This window comes from Thalassophryne amazonica, chromosome 5 (genome assembly GCF_902500255.1).
Source record: "Thalassophryne amazonica chromosome 5, fThaAma1.1, whole genome shotgun sequence".
Lineage (NCBI taxonomy): Eukaryota > Metazoa > Chordata > Actinopteri > Batrachoidiformes > Batrachoididae > Thalassophryne > Thalassophryne amazonica.
In genome coordinates this window covers 60,169,817-60,189,210 of record NC_047107.1, presented here as the reverse complement: position 1 = coordinate 60,189,210, position 19,394 = coordinate 60,169,817, and the positions used below count along the sequence as shown (strand labels likewise).

General features: G+C 40.0%; 1 protein-coding gene across 1 annotated transcript in view; it reads right to left on the bottom strand.

The window, feature by feature from the left end:
- Positions 1–7,721, bottom strand: part of LOC117509962 (sperm-tail PG-rich repeat-containing protein 2-like) — a 39,144-nt gene extending 31,423 nt beyond the window's left edge. The window contains exons 1-2 of the mRNA XM_034169570.1: positions 7,671–7,721; positions 7,296–7,403 (exon numbers count right to left, since the gene is read on the bottom strand). Coding sequence (XP_034025461.1) covers positions 7,296–7,403; positions 7,671–7,721 — 159 coding nt within the window. The remainder of the gene's footprint in view (positions 1–7,295; positions 7,404–7,670) is intronic.
- Positions 7,722–19,394: the final 11,673 nt, after the last annotated feature.

Genomic DNA, 19,394 nt, shown 5'->3' with positions numbered 1-19,394 from the left:
AGAAAGCAGGTCACATCTTGGCTTCAGTTTGCCATGTGCTTTCTGCTAAACTGTGCTGAAATTTCTGTCTTCTTTTGAAGAAATCCTTCATCAGCAAAAGCTCATCCTGTCAGTTCTTAGGGTCCTGATTGGTACTTTGGTGGGACACTGCATGGGAACACCATGACCTGGGAGCATGTTTCTCAATGTACAACTGATGTTGCATCAGGAAAGCCATCATGTGTAAAACAAATTCTGGGGTGATCAAGGACAGCCAAAAGTGAAAATATACAGTATGACAGTATTTTAATACAGTTAGAATAAAGCAGATTTACTGTAGGCTGTGATCTTGCAATATTTTTTATTGCAACATCTGTTGCAAAAATAGTTCTTTAAACAATTAATTATCTGTCAGCACCAGTTTACAGTATATCACATCCATAAAAACCTGCAAAAAAACTCTCCCAAGGGTGAGTGGGAAGTGCTGGTGCACTGTATTAGAGTGCAGTCGTCATCATCTGCATGACCTAAAAGTCCTGCTTTGAATTTATTTGCAGCACAATCAGACGTGAAGTAGCTGTAAACTAGTAATAAAACAAAAGTGCGAAAACACAACGACAAATGAGGGGAAGAAGAAAAAGAAGTGGAAACGGAACTCAGGGGGAAGACTAAGAAACAGAATGTCACATGAGAGAAAGAGTGGAAATTAAAAACACTGGGAAGAAAATGAGTTTTTAAAAACATGTAACATTGTGGGGAAATAAAAGCAACTGAATAAACTGGAAAGGGGATAAGCAGAGGGGATAGGGCGATGGGAATGAAGAAAAGTGTTGACTGATCCTTTGATACTGTGAATTTGGAATTCAAGAAGAGGAAGAGAACAGAAGAGAACAGACAACTGGAAGATTCCAGCTGTTCCTCTTATCTTCTTCCTTCCCTTCTTCCCCCTTTCATCCCCGCTGCAGGAGAAGAGTGTGTCAGATGGAACTGGACTCACAGAGAGGTGAAGATCTGAGAAAACTGTCGCTCGTAGTTTTGTAACGGAAATGGCTTGTGGCATGCATGTGTATATACACACGTTTCTCTGCAAGTGTCACGGACGATATCACAGGGTCGGCAGGAGCGCAGCGTGCGGCCAGTAAAATTAGGTCAGCCAAACTACAAACTCACACCAATGAAAAGTGTGGTGCTTTGATTTATGTATGTGTGAGCAGTGCACAGGCTGTTTGTGTGCATGTACAGTGCCTACATGCCAAAATAATAATGAAAATATCAGAGCGTTAAAGGCGATGATATGTGAGGCTTTGCCACAAAGGAGTTCAGCTTTGCCTGAGACCTAAAACTAAACATTTCACATCCTTCGTCTTCTCTCCTCCGCCTTTTAATAAACTCATCTTCACACCCATCTAAAGAAATCCTCCACTCCCAGTGCATCAATTAAGAATAAAAGCCCAGCTCAGTGTTTGGGATATGAAACCTAATCTTAAATATTCCATGTTGAAACTGTCTCCAGTGGGAACCTTTAAACTGACTTTTTTTTTTCTTAATTCTATCACTGAAATAACTTTTCAACACTGTGTAATTGTTTTCTCTAATTGTAAGCATTAGGCAGAGGAGTGACATTTGAGTTGTGAATCCAAAATTGGTTACATGAGATGGACAAATTGATGCTTGTGCATTTCAATCCCTAACCCATTGGCAGAATGACTAAATATACTGCAAGTGGGCCATGAGAAGTTAGGAAAAATAAGCATGTCTTAGATTTACAATTTTATAATAAAGTTCCAAATTACCAAAATTATTTTAAAACTATATTTGTCAGGATTTGGAGTTTTGCTTTATGTTCTGCCTGTCTTGCTGTATTTAGTTATTTGGTTTTGTAGTATATTAGTTTTTTGCTGGTCTTTTTTTGCTTGGGTTTTCTCTGTCCCCATTTCTCTTGTCTTTCCTCTTGTTGCTTGGTGGGGGCATTTCTCTCTGTCTGGTCACACCCTTGTTCTGGTGTTTTCCACACACACCTGCAGCTCATCACCAGGGTGTATTTAAGGTTCTCTGTTTGCTCTAGTCCCTCGCCAGATTGATGCACCTTGTGCCTTCTCTCCAGCGCTGTACTTTGTGTTTTCTCCGTCCTGCTAACCTCCTTGTCTGTATGACCACCTGCCTGTTAACTTGACCAAGCCTATGCCTGATGTTCGTTGTACTTTTGTTGGACTGCCTTTTTGTGTATCAGACCCAGTTTACTGTTTCAGTAAACCGTTTTTACATACAGAGCTACATGTCAGAGTCCTGCATTTGTGTCCAGCCATTTCTGATCACCAAGCTAGATAAAATTAGAATAAACAAAGCCATGGGGATGGGTATTTAAATTATTATATATATATATATATATATATATATATATATATATATATATATATATATATATATATATATATATATATATATATATGCACCCAGAAAGTGTTCACTTTTTGTTATGTTACAGCCTTATCCAAAATGGAGTAAATGCATTAATCCCCTCAAATTCTACTCATAACACCCCATAATGGCAACATTAATTTTTTTTTCATTTTTGCAAATTTATTAAAAATTAAAAAATAAGAAGAAGAAGAAATCACATGTACATAAGTATTCACACCCTTTGCTCAATACTTTGTTGATGCACCTTTGGCAGCAAATACAGCCTCAGGTCTTGAATATGATGCCACAAACTTGGTGCACCTATCTTTGGGAAGTTTCGCCCATTCCTCTTTGCAGCGCTTCTCAAGCTCCATCAGGTTGGATCGGGAGCGTCAGTGCACAGCCATTTTCAGATCTCTCCAGAGATGTTGAATCAGATTCAGGTCTGGGCTCTGGCTGGGCCACTCAAGGACATTCACATGCACTGTAATATAAAATCTAAGACTTATGTTAATTAAAACTGTGATTAAAGGTTGGGGTCAGCCCAGAAGATTTTCAGATTTCAAAGTGGGCCCCAGCATTCGTAAAGGTGTAGTCACGCTGTGATGGATTGTGTAAACTGATTAGAATTAATTGAATAATTTGTCTTTTGGCAAAAATCACCCAATCTGTCAGTCTCCGGTATATTTGGGGCTCTGATGAATGAGTGGACAAACACTGGAAGTAGATGGACAGATGAACCGATAGGACATGGATAAACTAACGTCTATTGGACATCCACTAGCAAGCTAACAAACAAGTACAAGACAAAACGGTTAACAAAACATTCCAAGCACATGGTAAAATCTCCATGTGATGTCTGCTCAAAGGTTTGAGCATGCCACAAAACTTTCCAACATGTTGGACATCAGCTGGCAAGAAGCGCATTTAACAAATGAGGAAAAAATATTGGCCAGGACAAAAATGGGACACAAACGGATATGCTTTCTTCAATCCATCACAGTGTGACAGCTGCTTAAGTTTGAGAATGCTGAGGCAGAACACTGACATTACAGTTTACAGTATGTGGCATGATCTGCATCAGTTACCTCATTTGTGTTTTACAAATATCACTGGGGGCAATTTTATCTCAGTCAGTGGAGTGGATTGTTCACTCACCAAAGCGTTACTGAGTGCATGAGCATGGGAGTGAAGTGCTCAACCTTGCAGCACATCGCCCCCCATTGAACCCAGATAAATATGGCATAAAGTATAGAGTGAAGAGAATATGCATTATTTTTCTGCTCAGTCAAATCATAAAGTTCGTGAACATTTTATACTTTGAGGTTTTTTTATATTAGCTAATGTATCATAACCATCATCATAAACTAGCATGGAATACACTGTAGTGAAAAAGTAATGATCAATAGATAGCATTAGGCCCATAAGTATTTGTACAGACTCTCTGTTACCTGATTCAGACAGTAAGACATTTAAAAGCTACAATATAGGATTTAGGGATGTTTATGAGCAGAAATGGAATACAGCATTCATCACCATCTGTTCATTAGTGTATAATTAGCTGCAATAATAAATTAATGTGTTTTGATAAGCTTAGAATGAGCCATTCATATTTGCAAGAGAGCTCCCCATGTTGCACCACTATGTTGATACAACCCTAAAGGAAAATACTTACTCTGCCTTTTGCATATTGGTGTGCTGCCAAAAGACTAATACCCCTGTCATACATAGACGGAATCACGCAGAGTGACATCGAACTTATGAATTGGCGCACAATCTGAAAAGTATCGGATTTCAGTTCCAAAACGTTCTGACACCCATCTGTGGAAGTCGACACAGTTGGTGAAAATCAGCCGGGCGGCCCCAAGTGTGACGCACATGTTCAAAACTCTCCGGGCACCGTCGAGATGAGACACCTATCCGACGGCGGTCCATGTGTAATCTGATGACCATGTGACCCACAAATTACATATTCTGATGGGATTATTTGATCGCAGTTGATTGAGCTCTGAGAATGATCAGTCAGAGCAAAGCCCGCCGACATGTTGTGCCACGTTTGTCCACCTCCACTGGACCCTGACCAGGGAGGGCGAAGGAAATGTTATGTAATAACATGTATGTGGCACTGTTTGCTCGTCAAAGTCTCTGTGCAGTGCTGCAACGCAGCTAATAAATAAACATGTAACTCACCTCCAGTACCTCGCGTTCCACAGTGCAACGCAGACAGCTGGTCAAGTCCCTGTCACCCAACTGCGCTGCGTGCTGGCAACTTCAATTAGCTGACAAATACATAATCCACCTTTGGTTTAAATAAATCCCATGTGAAGTGCCGTCCCACACGATAATCCAACTACAGTTGTGCTAAGATGCGTATCAAGTAAAATGGCAACAAAAAAGAGTTTAAAAAAGAGAAAAGAGAAATTCTACTGACTGCATCTGAAAGTACGCACATGTGGGAAGTTGGCACACTGCCAGCACAAACCAGCAGCAGTTACGGAGTCCAGCTGGAAGAATAAAATCTAGCAATGCAAGTATATACTGATCAAACACCTAAAGGGATTTTTCACCGTCAGGCAATCACTGACAGCTGTCAATCTGTTTGTGAGCTCTCTGAATGGACTGCTCCTGTGCTCGCGTGCACATGTGCACCCCACGTGCGCACACGGAGTGGCTGGTACAGTGTTTATGAACACACATACACGCAGCTGAGTGACATCTCGGCCACACACTTGCACACTGCTTTGATCAGCTGTTCTACACACGCAGGCACACGTGGCTCATTCAGCCATTGTGAACACACGCTCACAGCCGAGTGGACACACACTCATCACTCGGATCACCTGTTCTATGCATGTACGTACACGTGAGCGCTCCGTCATGTGAGACACACACCACACTGATTAGAAGTCAGTTTAGCGCTGGGAATGTGAGGAATTTGATTGCGTGGGTGAGTGAGTGGGTGACTGACAGCTCCAATGTCGGTGACATCTGATAGCACTCTGTGTCATCTGACTGTTGTCTGAAATATGTTGGGCTGCATCCTGCAGGTGTGCACGAGGCAGTCCAGATGCATTTGGGCCATGGCTGGACACGCCTCTTTTCCTCCCAACTGTGTTGGATTACGGCAATATTTGCCGTGTCAGAATGGTTCCTCCACATTCTTGCCATGTGTGATGGGGGGCAGCTCTCCTTTGCAATATCTATTGTTTGGTAGTGTGGGCTAACAAGTTTGAGGATTCTCATTTTTGCGAAATGGAGGATCACATATATTGAAATCCCCATCGACAAAGAAGCAAAACATGAAGAGCAACAAAATAGTGACTGATTAGAATGATATAATTTGCAACCTCACCGCCAGATGACACTAAATGCCACACACTGTAGCTTTAAAGTCCACTCACTTGTCTATAGCTCCATCTACTTTAGCAGTTTGTTACTCAGAAGTAACTCAAAAGTAGTGAATATCTTATACATCTAGCAACATCACAAATAAAAGACAATTTAATTTCAACCTCCTGGAATGTTGGCACTTGATAGAAAACCACAAATCCAACATAGTGGCACAACTTGCACTTCTCATCTCATTTTCAACCGCTTATCTGGGACCAGGCCACTGGGGCAACAGTTCTAGCAGGGGACCACTAACTTACCTTTCCTGGGCCACAATGACCACCTCTGACTGGGGGATCCCGAGGTGTTTCCAGGCCAGTGTGGAGATTATAATCTCTCCACCTAGTCCTGGGTCTTCCCCGGGGTCTCCTCCTAGCTGGATATGCCTGGAACCACCACCCTAGGGAGGAACCATCCTTAACACATGCCTGAACCACCTCAGTTGGCTCCTTTCAACACAAAGGAGCAGCGGCTCTACTCAGAGCTCCTCACGGATGACCGAGCTTCTCATCTTATCTCAAAGAGAGATAGCAGCCATCCTCCTGAGGAAACCCATTTCGGCCACTTGTACCCACAATCTAATTCTTTCGGTTATGACCCAATCCTCATGACCATAGGTGAGAGTAGGAACGAAGACTGACCAGTAGATCAAGAGCTTCACCTTTTGACTCAGCTCCCTTTCATCACAACAGTACAGTAGAGCAAATGTAAAAACATCCCTGCTGCACTGATTCTCCAGCCAATCTCACGCTCCACTGTCCCCTCACTCGTGAACAAGACCCCGGGGTACTTGAACTCCTTCACTTGCACGTCTTTTCTTCATCATATCACAACAAGCATGCATGTTTAACAGAAATTCAATCATGTTAACCAAATAAAGAGGCAATGTTATGGCATCCTGAAAATACAAAACATCTTGTTTTCATCAGGGTAGCTGTAGCGTTGGAATTGATGACATGAGACTTACGCTGGTTGGTTTGCAGAAGGAAAGGAGTTTAAGTGATGCACTGAGCTAAATCCCACAACACAAACATGACAAATTTGGAACAATATAAAAAATGCTCTCAGAATTTATACTGACACCACATTTTGGGAAAGAGCCCAAATAAAAGAGGTAAGTACATTCTTTACAAGATAAGATTTGACAGTTTATGAACATACATAATGCAGTCTACAGCAAACATTTCTAACAGCCATTGTATGTACAGCCATTGTTGTAATTACTAAAAGAAAAATAATAGAACAATGCCATTTTATGAGGTACAAGACCAACAATAAGATACAAGTCTGCTTGACATACGTTAAACAAGATATACTTTATTCCATTGCCAGCATCATTAAAAGGTCAGCAAGAAGGCACATAATGAGACTGCAAACAGACTCAAAGTTAATAATATAATGACAAAGCAAAATCAAAAAGAGGAGAACTTCAAGGTGAATAAAATAACTAAATCTCTCTAAAGAGTTGAGGACAGACAGAGAAGCAAATACTCAGACCTCAGCCTAATTCTGCATTGGTATTGTACCTCAGTCTGAGACAGGAAGGGGCACGTGTTCTTTGCCATGTTGCCACTGGAGTTCACAGGCTTCTCAAACTGACCTCTGATGTGGTAGTGCCCTGGACCAGGAACTGCCTGGTGGGAAACACAGAGAGGTCAGTGGATGATACATATAGCTGTGTGTTTGTACTGGATGCAGTTACACAGCAGTGAAATTGAAGAAAACAGCAAAGAAACATCAAGAAGAAAGATGAAGAAAATTCCAAAAATCTATGAAGGTTCTCAGTTATTCAGGTAGAAGGTACAGTGAAATTAGGTGGCTTCCTCACCCTAATATTCCCTTCAGGGTGTCTCAAATAATAACAGACTGTTTCTGTTGCTACAGAGCATTGCTAAGATCACCTTGACCCACTTGGAACCAATAACCACCTTGGAGGGGAAGTTGAACTTCATGACTTTTAAGGAGAGGTCACCGCATCAGTTTACCTTAGAGTGAAGAAGCCACTTTAAAAAGTGATGACATGAAGACTAAACAAGAAACCAGCTGCTTTTGCTTCTTAAACAGAGGGAAGGAGAGAGACAGAGACTAACAGAGAAATGTTTTAAGAATAAAAACAGATTCAATGTGAATAATATTAAAAGTGAGACACATAGTGGGGAAAAATAGACCAATTTAGAAATAGGATATAATCTGGAAACACGCCTATCACAGGCCAACCCCATGCTATTCTTCAATATCAGGAGAGTTTTGTATTACTATAATTATTTTCAACTCTTTGAAAAAAATTACAGTAGTTTCTAGTTTTGAAACAGGCTGCGATGTTTTTTTATCATGACCATCTGTAGATGAATGTCTAGAATTATTCCATTTTTTAATGGTTCATAAATATAGACATTTTTGGGTTAACATTATCTAGACAGGAATAAAAAACTGAGTTCCCTTCAAGATAGTCAGGGGGCCAAAACTGACATTGTAACTGATGCGGACATCTCAGGGTACAAGCTGACAACCTATAAATATTATTATTTGAACCCTAGTGATGTAATCTAGACTGGTTGTCAGCTTGGAAAATTAGATTTTGTCCATTTTATGACTATATCTTTAAAAGTGGCAAAATCGGAATTTATCCCTAAATGTTTCCTTCTCTTCTTAACCCCTACTGTACTCTTGAACATACTTCCAATATAATCCATCTTATGTGCAAATATAACCTTTGATAAAATTAATAATAAGCATACCAAAGGAGTATTGTACCACAGGGGCACTGTTTTGTTACCACATCTGTGCTATGAGGCCTGAAGAAAGAGATTCAATAGAGATCATCGCAGAAGGTGTTTTCACAAGAATTCATTGATTAGTTTCACTCATTTCTAATTGTCTACAAGAACAACATCTGACTCATTTCCAGTTGTGTACAACAACAAACCAGATCCCACCATGAAATGTCAGAAAAGGTAGAAACAAATGTTAAAGAGTGGGAAACAAATTGTTAAAGAGTTGGTGACAAAATGGTTGAGCGCAATGAGTGCTGACTTTCACAGTAGCCTGACCAAGAGAAACCCCAAAACATTCTCAGATTTGTACTACAGCAAAGATAAGAAACATGAAAAGTCCAAGTGTGTGAAGCCTGACAGGGATATTTTTCATCGCATAATTGTATCCATGGACAGCGGTAGAGAGGTCAACATTGATGAGTTCCTTCAAAAAGAGTACCCCTCTCACTTGCCACAGCAGATCTGTTGCTCAGACCAACCAGCAAAGCTGACCTTGCCACCATACTACAAGCTGGTGCAATGGCGACAGACCTCACTCCATCTCCTGTGAGCACGTATACTATAATTGATGGGATGGCCCTGGTGAGAGCATTAGGAAAACTTCCTGATGCATCAACATTTGGAGAGTACGCTGACATTTTCATGCATAAAGTCACTGGTCATCTACATGGTGGCATCACAAGAGTTGACCTAGTGTTTGATCAATACAAACAAAACTCAATAAAGAATGGAGCTAGAGCAAAACGCAGCACGACACAACGAAAGATTCGGACCATTGTCAGAAGGGATGTGAAGGTACCCGCTGACTGGAATACCTTTATTGACCTGGACGAAAACAAAGCCAGCCTGACCCATTTCCTGTCAGAGGAGCTCGAAAGGCAAATTCATCAGTATGGTTGGGAAATTGTGATCAGTGGGGGATTTCCTGACCCTGAAAAAGTGGCATCTACAGCTGACTGTGATGTTTCCCAACTGCAGGCTGTTCATGAAGAAGCGGATACACGCATTCTGCTACATGCAGTTGATGCAACAGTCAAGGGGTTTCAGCGGCTCATCATTCAGTGCAGAGACACAGATGTTCTGGTGTTGCTGCTTGTCTTTGCACAACATTTGAGTCCTGAGGTTTGGATGAAGGCAGGAACAGCCAAGAAATCCCGCTTCATCAAAGTGCATGACATCAAATTACCACATAATATCAGTAATGGTTTACTGGCATTTCATGCCATCACCGGATGTGATACAACTAGCCAGTTCACTGGTAATGGAAAAAGGACTGCATGGAAAGTGTTCCAGCAGTATCCTCATCTTCTTCAAAACTTTGGTGAGGAAGAAATGCCAAGTCCAGACACTCTACGCATGGCTGAACAATTTGTTGCAAATGCAATTTGTTGCAAATGCAAATTGTACTTGTATGACCCAAAATCAAGCAGTGAATCAATCCATGAGGTTCGATGTGCCCTGTTTCGGAAGGTGAAAGCCAATGTGGATACTTTACCTCCAACAAAGGATGCCTTGTCTCTGCACCTCATGAGGTCACACTATCAAACAAAGATTTGGAAACAGTCACTAGTGTCTCATCCACAGCTTCCCTCACCAATTAGTTGTGGTTGGCATATGAAGGATGGTGTGCTGGTACCCAAGCTTTTAACCAAAGAACCATTACAGGCAAGATCTTTGGAGCTGATGACCTGTGGATGCAAGGAGAGTGGAACGCAGTGCAGCACTAGGCAGTGCCGATGTTGAAGAGGTGGGATGTTTTGCTGTGGGGCATGTGGTTGTGCTTCAGCAGCTTGGTGCAAGAATACTCAGGTAACCACATCACATTATCATATGTTTATCATATTATGTTCAAAATAATAATTTTCTTGTTCATGTGATGCATCTTTTAACAAAATTAAACTGCAAACTCTTCTGTTAAATCCCTGTTCAGGACTCTGACTGAAAATGTGGACATGGATCGTAGGTGTCCTCTGATGGCAACATACAATTTCTACTTTCGGAGTACAACAAACCAATCTAATTCTACCAGCAGGCTTTGATGGACATTACCATGCTGCTAATGAAAGTTCTGAAGTCCTAAAGAAGTCCCAGTTCCTTTAAGTTTGTAAAGTGTGTTTATTTTTTATTAAATAATGTTTTTGGTCAAAACATGAATACATTGACTTAATGTTTTCTATTGCATATAGGCCTATATAGGCACAAACACACACACACACACATATATACATATATACATACATATACATACATACATACATATATACATATACACATATATATATATATATATATATATATATATATATATATATACACACACACACACACACACACACACACACACATATATATATATATATATATATATATATATATATATATATATATATATATATATATATATATATATTCCTTTGATACAGTTGTTTGCATACTGAGTTACAGTCAGGTATATAAAATTAAGGCCAAATAGGACCAAATGGTATGGGGCTTAATTAGAATTCTAGATTTCCGCCTAGTCATTAAATGTTAAAAACCTATGCAGTGGTTGTCCCATTTCACAATACATGCCTTACACTTGGCACACCTCTTTCCCCTAGAGGGGGTACTGATCTGTAGCGGTTTTTAGTTTGTATCGTGTGTTTTCAAGCTGATATTAACTTTATAAAGTGGTACACTTTAGGCGGAGATGGATTTTTACATGTTCAAGCGCCATTTTCCTCCTAGAGTGTAATAGGTATGTACATGCTAACACTTCTACTGACATCCAGAAGTGTCAGCTTTCATTTTATACCAAGTTTTTGTCTGTGGCCCCTTGCGGTTCCTGAGATAATCACCATTTTCTGTAGTTATGTCGTGTTACACAAAATAACAATTTTTCTCCTAAAATAGCTCCTAAAAGTCACAAAAAAAATTTTTCAGCCTGACAACCACTCTAGAATTTCACCTGTGTGGTCCCTTCTGACTAAAAAATAGGTTGTCATCTTGTACCCTGACATGTCCGCAAAAGTCTTAACGGAAGCACTTTTCAGAATTGGCCCCCTGACTAAGAAGGTGTTCTGAGCACAAGAATGACTTTATCAGTAAACCCAGCTGACAAAACAAAGCCTCAGTCTGGATGCCATACAAATAAACATTCCGTAATGCAGATCAAACCAAGACTTTTTTTTGTGGTCACCTCACAACGTTGTGCCAAAAGTGGTTAAACTCCTGTAGGCCTGCACTAAAACTGCAGCAGTAAACTGGATGAATTCTTGTTACGATTGTTAACAGCAAGGTCCCAGGTTCTCATCCAACCTGGTCCTTTCTGTGTGGAGTTTGCTGCTCTCCCCATGTTTGTGTGGGTTCCCCCCTGGGTGCTCCAGCTTCCTCCTACTTTCAAAGACAAACTGGTTATTCTAAAGTGATCGTAGGTGTGATTGAGAATGTAAATGAGTTTGTCTGTCTGTGTCAGCAATGTAATAGACTACTGGTCTGTCCAGGGTGCACCCCGCCTCTTGCCGCGGAGTAGGACTCCAACCCCCAACCCCATTCTCATGACAATTAATTACAATAAGGATGTTTAGAAATTTGATGGATTGTTAGCAACTCCACAGAAAAACCTTAAGAAGAACCAGCATAGAATCTTAGCACATCTTGATCATCCATCATCTCACTCAATATTTATTCACTGACATTGACTACATGGTTCTTGTTAATCATAAGATAACATAAAAATTAGTATTGCATATATACTGATATATTCATGTGAACACTATAAACGTCTTTGTTGTGCCAGGATGCCAAGCACACGCAGAGAATTGTGATAGAAAATAACACCCTGGGTAGGAGAAGTTTTGACTGGATGTTTATGTGGATAATAATACATTTATTGTGCTCAGAAGATGTTTTGTTTGCAGAGAGACATATGTGTATGCAGATGTAGGAATGATTGCCGAAAACATTGAACACTTAATCAAACTAAACGGTGGGAACAAATTGTCTTGCACACGCAAGAGCATTTCAGATGCTATATATTTTTGTTTTTTATTTTTGTCCCCTCTCCATGGCCACTCCAAGGATCTATTGAGTGTGAACACTTTCATATGTGCACCTTAGAAGTTGGAACCTTTCAAGGTGCACAAATTTTTTTCTTCACCTCACACAAATCTGTATGGATGTGCGGTGAACTTCGGCTATGGCTGTGTGTGTCATTGGTGTTTGTTTCTTCTGTTTTTGTGACTCCCACTTAGCTTGGGTGTAAACTTGTGAGTGTGTGTGCACTATAACATGTATGTAACACCATGCAATGCACGTTATAAGAATGTTATGATGTTGTTGTTGTTGTTGTCTGCTGTTCCCATTTGTTCGCGGTCGCCACAGCAGATAAAGCCAGATCCCCATTGGTATTTGGTACAGTTTTACAACCGGATGCCCCTTCCTGACGCAAGTCCAGTTTTACCTGGAGAAACACACACAGGTGTTCCGAAGAGGTCTCCCATCCAAGTACTGTCCAGGCTCAGGGTCACACAGAGCAGACTGGCTGCTTAATCCATGCATGTTATAATGTAAGTTGGGAAATCCTACACTGGTCACATCACACAAGTTTGGCCTCATCTCACCAGGATGCAGGCTCAACACAGTTGTTCTGTACACTTTGCAATACAGCGTGCATTTCTCTAAATTCTTGTATAGCACATTTATTTTTATATCAATTGTCATGTGTACAGCCAGCTTAAGTGTCTGGCAGTGTTAAATTAAATATTAAAGGAGAGACTAAAACATGACAGTGTATCTGCTCTAATGCAGGCCAAAAACTAGCCCTAAAACTCATTAAGACTCCTGCAGCCCCAAGCTAGAGCCAGACTCTGTGATCTCTCGAAGTAAATTGTTTGTCCTGAGTGTCCCCACTGTGTTAATCACCCATGATGTCAGTAGGTGTGTGTCTATGTGTGCATGTGAGCCAAGGTGCCAGCGACTAATGATGATGGATGGGTGTGTTCCCTTCATCGTAGGCGTTCTACATAATCTATGGTGTGAACTCAGAAGCACAGACCATGTGGCTGGTTCAAAGTCACAGGATTGTTAGGTGCCCCAAATGACAACATGCTTTTGCTGGCATGCGCAATCACTGACTCAAATTTATTATTTTCAAATAATAACTGATAATAATACTAAACATACAAACTTACATGTCCACCTTAGAATAAAAACTCCTAAATGTCTCATTTAAGTGCTAGATGTACAGTTGTAGATACATTAAAAAAAATCATCATAAGAAACAGCAAAAAGTAATCAAAATGAATTATATTCCTAAAATAATGTCATGTTAATTGAGAGGGGAGAATGTAGTATGAAAACTGGAAGGAAATAGGAGAGAGATGGGGGATATGATCACTTCTCACCTTCGTCTTATGAATTCCAGTCACACATTTTTCAGATTCGGCTTCACCAGCCGGAAATAAGTCATCACAGAGTGTTATTCTCACACCACACTCAAGTTCATACGCAGCTGAGTAACTTCCCTGCACTCAAACCTTCATCTGTGCATGTCAGTGTGTGAGTAAAGCTTGTCTTCTACCGCCCTCTATGGGTGAAATGTAAAAACTGATGCATTCTCATCAAAAATAATTTTTTCCCCTTCTACTTTAATCTTTCTTTTGCACTTTACTTATATTTAGATCGCTCTTAAACAAAAAAAAAACATATATAGCATCCAACAAGGGAAAAATATGTTTAATTCCTGAATGTTAATGAAAGAACACATAAAAGCACAACGTGAATAGTTTTTTTATTGCCACTGTAATGAGTGCCCATCTATTTTCGTGCATTCTAAAGCTAATCATTGTTAAAAAACCTATCATTTAGTTTATTATGAGAATTAGATAACACCTAAATAGGTCCTTGTCATCTGACTGATGTATGTACATGGCAGGGATTATTTGTCCCATTGTACAGAAAAATAGTCCATTGTCTAGTTTGCATCATTGTTTTGTGCATTTCCGTTCCATATTTTTCACACCACTGACGGACCTCCAATACCTTTCTGCAAACATGCCTCCATGATATGAGTAAGCTATCTATAGCACATGGACTTGTGCCTCAACTATGATTTATTTAAGTGTCATATAAAACAAATATATATACATATGTACAATACTTCCTCCCCCAGCATTCGTTGGTTATGTTGTATCAGTTTTTGCTTGTTTCATATATACTTACTCCATTGAGGTATGGGGAGATATATATAAAACAAATATAAATCCAATATTTCTGTTACAAAAGAAAGCTATAACAGTTATAAGTAAAAAAAAAAAAAAACATATTGTGAGCCAACAAATCCACCGTTTGCTTGTTTGCACATCTTGAAATTTGGGAGTTGATTGATTATTTTATGATACAGTTCATGCTAAAGTTAAAAATGAACTCTTACCTCAACATGTCCAGGAATGTTTAAATTGAGGGATTCCTGTTATCATCTGAGAGAAAATTCAGTATTTGACTGCTTAAAGTATCGTACTACTGTAAAAACTCATTGTGTATCTGTAAAGGGGTTAAAATCTGGAATAACTGCCCTGATAGTATTAGTCTATCTGGTACTTGACTGGCCTGAAGGATCTTATAAAATAACTAAATTGCATATATAGTACGATAAATTAGGTAAAGTGTTTTGTTTCTGTTCTTCTGTTAATCTGTGCATCATACTGTTAATTGTTCTGCTATGTTCGGATGTTTGGTGTATTGATTAATCTACAAAACCTTTTTGCTCATCTTCTTGTCCTTTCTTTTTGTAGTTGCTGTTATGAGGGCATATATATGTGTATATGGCAACTCGTGATAGGGGTGGGTGTTTATAAGCCTTTGCTTCAGCCTACACCCTTTTGGGCCGCACACAACTGGTAAATTGTCCTTTTTTTTTAATTGTTTGAGGTTTTGTTTGCTTTTGTTTTTCTTTGTTGGTCTTGTGAGAGGTTCTTTTAGTTTTTGTGTGTGTGTGTGTGCCAAATGAAAATTAAAAATTTATATATATATATACGAGGTCTATTAGAAAAGTATCCGACCTTATTATTTTTTTCAAAACCATATGGATTTGATTCATATGTTTTACTTCAGCCAAGCTTGAACCTTCGTGCGCATGCGGGAGTTTTTCCACGCCTGTCGGTTTGCGTCATTCACCTGTGAACACGCCTTGTGGGAGGAGTGGTCCACCCCTCTCGTCGTCGTTTCATTGCGAGGAAATGGCGTAATGATTTCGGCTTTTTTTCCATCAGAATGTTTCAGAAACTGTTAGAGACAGCAGCTGGAAACCATTCGAAACATTTATCTGGCTTTTCGGTGAAAATTTTACAGGCTTCACAGAGAATAAGGACTGTTACGTCGTGAGCAATTTCTCTGGTTATCACAAGAGCTGGACATCAGCCATTTTCCGGCAGATTTCACTTTAACAAGAGATTTTGTCATGGAAAGCCGCGCGGAGGCTTCGCGCGTCAGGACCGATTCGCTGATCGAGCGAGACAAAGGAACACCTCCGTTTCCATGTCCCAACTTGTCCCCTGGCACTCCGAAAACAGAGGGTTCCTTTGTCTCGCTCGATCAGCGAATCGGTCCTGACGTGCAAAGCCTCCGTGCGGCTTTCCATGACAAAATCTCTTGTTAAAAGTGAAATCTGCCGGAAAAATGGCTGATGTCCAGCTCTTGTGTATAACCAGAGAAATTGCTCACGACGGTCCCAGCTCCACACAGCCATCCGTTTAGAAATGATGTGTGGTTTTTCTGCTTCTCGATGGCGGCTCGGAGCGCGGTGCGCCGTGCGCCATTGTGGGGCGTCCTTAAAGCTGTAGTAACAGTCCTTATTCTCTGTGAAGCCCGTAAAATTTCACCGAAAGCCAGATAAAGTTTTTCGAGTGGTTTCCAGCTGCTTGTCTCTAACAGTTTCTGAAAAAATTCTGATGGAAAAAAAGCCCAAATTCAATTCAATTCAATTTTATTTATTAGCGCCAAATCACAACAAACAGTTGCTCCAAGGCGCTTTATATTGTAAGGCAAGCCATACAATTAATACGTAAAAACCCCAAAGGTCAAAACGACCCCCTGTGAGCAAGCACTTGGCGACAGTGGGAAGGAAAAACTCCCTTTTAACAGGAAGAAACCTCCAGCAGAACCAGGCTCAGGGAGGGGCAGTCTTCTGCTGGGACTGGTTGGGGCTGAGGGAGAGAACCAGGAAAAAGACATGCTGTGGAGGGGAGCAGAGATCAATCACTAATGATTAAATGCAGAGTGGTGCATACAGAGCAAAAGAGAAGAAACACTCAGTGCATTATGGGAACCCCCCAGCAGTCTAAGTCTATAGCAGCATAACTAAGGGATGGTTCAGGGGTCACCTGATCCAGCCCTAACTATAAGCTTTAGCAAAAAGGAAAGTTTTAAGCCTAATCTTAAAAGTAGAGAGGGTGTCTGTCTCCCTGATCCGAATTGGGAGCTGGTTCCACAGGAGAGGAGCCTGAAAGCTGAAGGCTCTGCCTCCCATTCTACTCTTACAAACCCTAGGAACTACAAGTAAGCCTGCAGTCTGAGAGCGAAGCGCTCTATTGGGTGATATGGTACTATGAGGTCCCTAAGATAAGAAGGGACCTGATTATTCAAAACCTTATAAGTAAGAAGAATAATTTTAAATTCTATTCTAGAATTAACAGAAGCCAATGAAGAGAGGCCAATATGGGTGAGATATGCGCTCTCCTTCTAGTCCCCGTCAGTACTCTAGCTGCAGCATTTGAATTAACTGAAGCTTTTCAGGGAACTTTAGGACAACCTATAATAATGATTACAATAGTCCAGCCTAGAGGAAATAAATGCAGGAATTAGTTTTTCAGCATCACTCTGAGACAAGACCTTTCTAATTTTAGAGATATTGCGTAAATGCAAAAAAGCAGTCCTACATATTTGTTAATATGTGCTTTGAATGACATATCCTGATCAAAAATTACTCCAAGATTTCTCACAGTATTACTAGAGGTCAGGGTATGCCATCCAGAGTAAGGATCTGTTAGGCACCATGTTTCTAAGATTTGTGGGCCAAGTACAATAACTTCAGTTTATCTGAGTTTAAAAGCAGGAAATTAGAGGTCATCCAGGTCCTTATGTCTGTAAGACAATCCTGCAGTTTAGCTAATTGGTTGTGTGTCCTCTGGCTTCATGGATAGATAAGCTGGGTATCATCTGCGTAACAATGAAAATTTAAGCAATGCCGTCTAATAATACTGCCCAAGGGAAAGCATGTATAAAGTGAATAAAATTGGTCCTAGCACAGAACCTTGTGGGAACTCCATAACTAGCCTTAGTCTGTGAAGAAGATTCCCCATTTACATGAACAAATTGTAATCTATTAGATAAATATGATTCAAACCACCGCAGCGCAGTGCCTTTAATACCTATTACCTATTACCTATATTATTATACCTACAAATCATTCCGTCATTTCCTCGCAATGAAACACGACAAGAGGGGTGGACCACTCCTCCCCAAGACATGCTCACCAGGCGAATGACGCAACCGACAGGCGTGGAAAAACTCACGCATAGCGCATGAAGGTTCAAGCTTGGCTGACGTAAAAACATATGAATCAAATCCATATGGTTTTGAAAGAAATAATAAGGTCGGATACTTTTCTAATAGACCTCGTATATATATATATATATATATATATATATATATATATATATATATTATATATATATATATATATATATATATATATATATATACACCACACACACACACACACACACACACACACCACACACACACACACATTTGTGTAAAAAGAATATTTTCATTCATTGAAAGATGGAATGTTCTATTCACCAAGCCTGGTTGAATGGAACATTCCATCTTCAGCCCATGCAATTATTCTTTGCAATGAAAGCAAATGTCATTGCTAGTTTTCATGCTATGCAGGTGTCATTTTTTATGTCCTCAAATAATAATGTTGCTTGCACTCATGTGGCTGTGTAGGTCAAAAAATGAGGTGTGCGTATATGCTGGTCTAGTGCACTGATATAATCAGTCACCAGAAAGTGTTTGTGCCTTATGGCTTCTGCAGATCAAGATTTCAGCAATCTTACAAATTAACTGCAAGCCACACTGTGCAACATGGATTTATTTAACTGAGGTAGGACTCCAGATTTCATGTATGTAGATTGTACAGTATAATACCTACTGAATTGTGGGCAAGATGGAAGTCAGACTCCAAGAAAAAAAATCATCACCAGTGTATTAACGCCAAAGAAAAGGAGGAGAAGTAGATCAGAACTTTACCTCTACTGTGTTGTGTTTATCACCGGTGTCCTTTTTTATGGAGCCACTCTGAGCGTTACGTTTAAAATCTCTGGGACTTTTCAGAAAGGCGCTGCTATTATTTCTGCAGTGCCTTTCATGCGACCAATCAGATACAGCAAAATCAGTCACCCTGACAACCAAGAAAACCGAAGAAACAGAGTGTGTATGCCATGCTGTCAGCTGACGTCACGAAAGCTATCACAACAGAGAACAAAAAAAAGTTATTTATGATAGCAGATGTGGTAGAGTATGCTTCTAATGAAGGTGAATGCATTCATCACCTGCTTAAGCTTGTCATCAAAGCAAATCCCATGTACAGTTTTATTTTAATGAAAATGTTACAAAGAAGTGTTCCCCCTTCAACACCTTGCCACCACTTTTTTGTCATTAAAAAATCCTACATGGAAACCTTCTCTATTGCATTACTTCATACTGCATTTGTACTGGCTATTGAGTAAATGTAAATATCAAATATTGTCATTTTCTTTCCCATGCTATCTTTGGTTGCATGTGTGACAATAGACATCCTTGAACCTC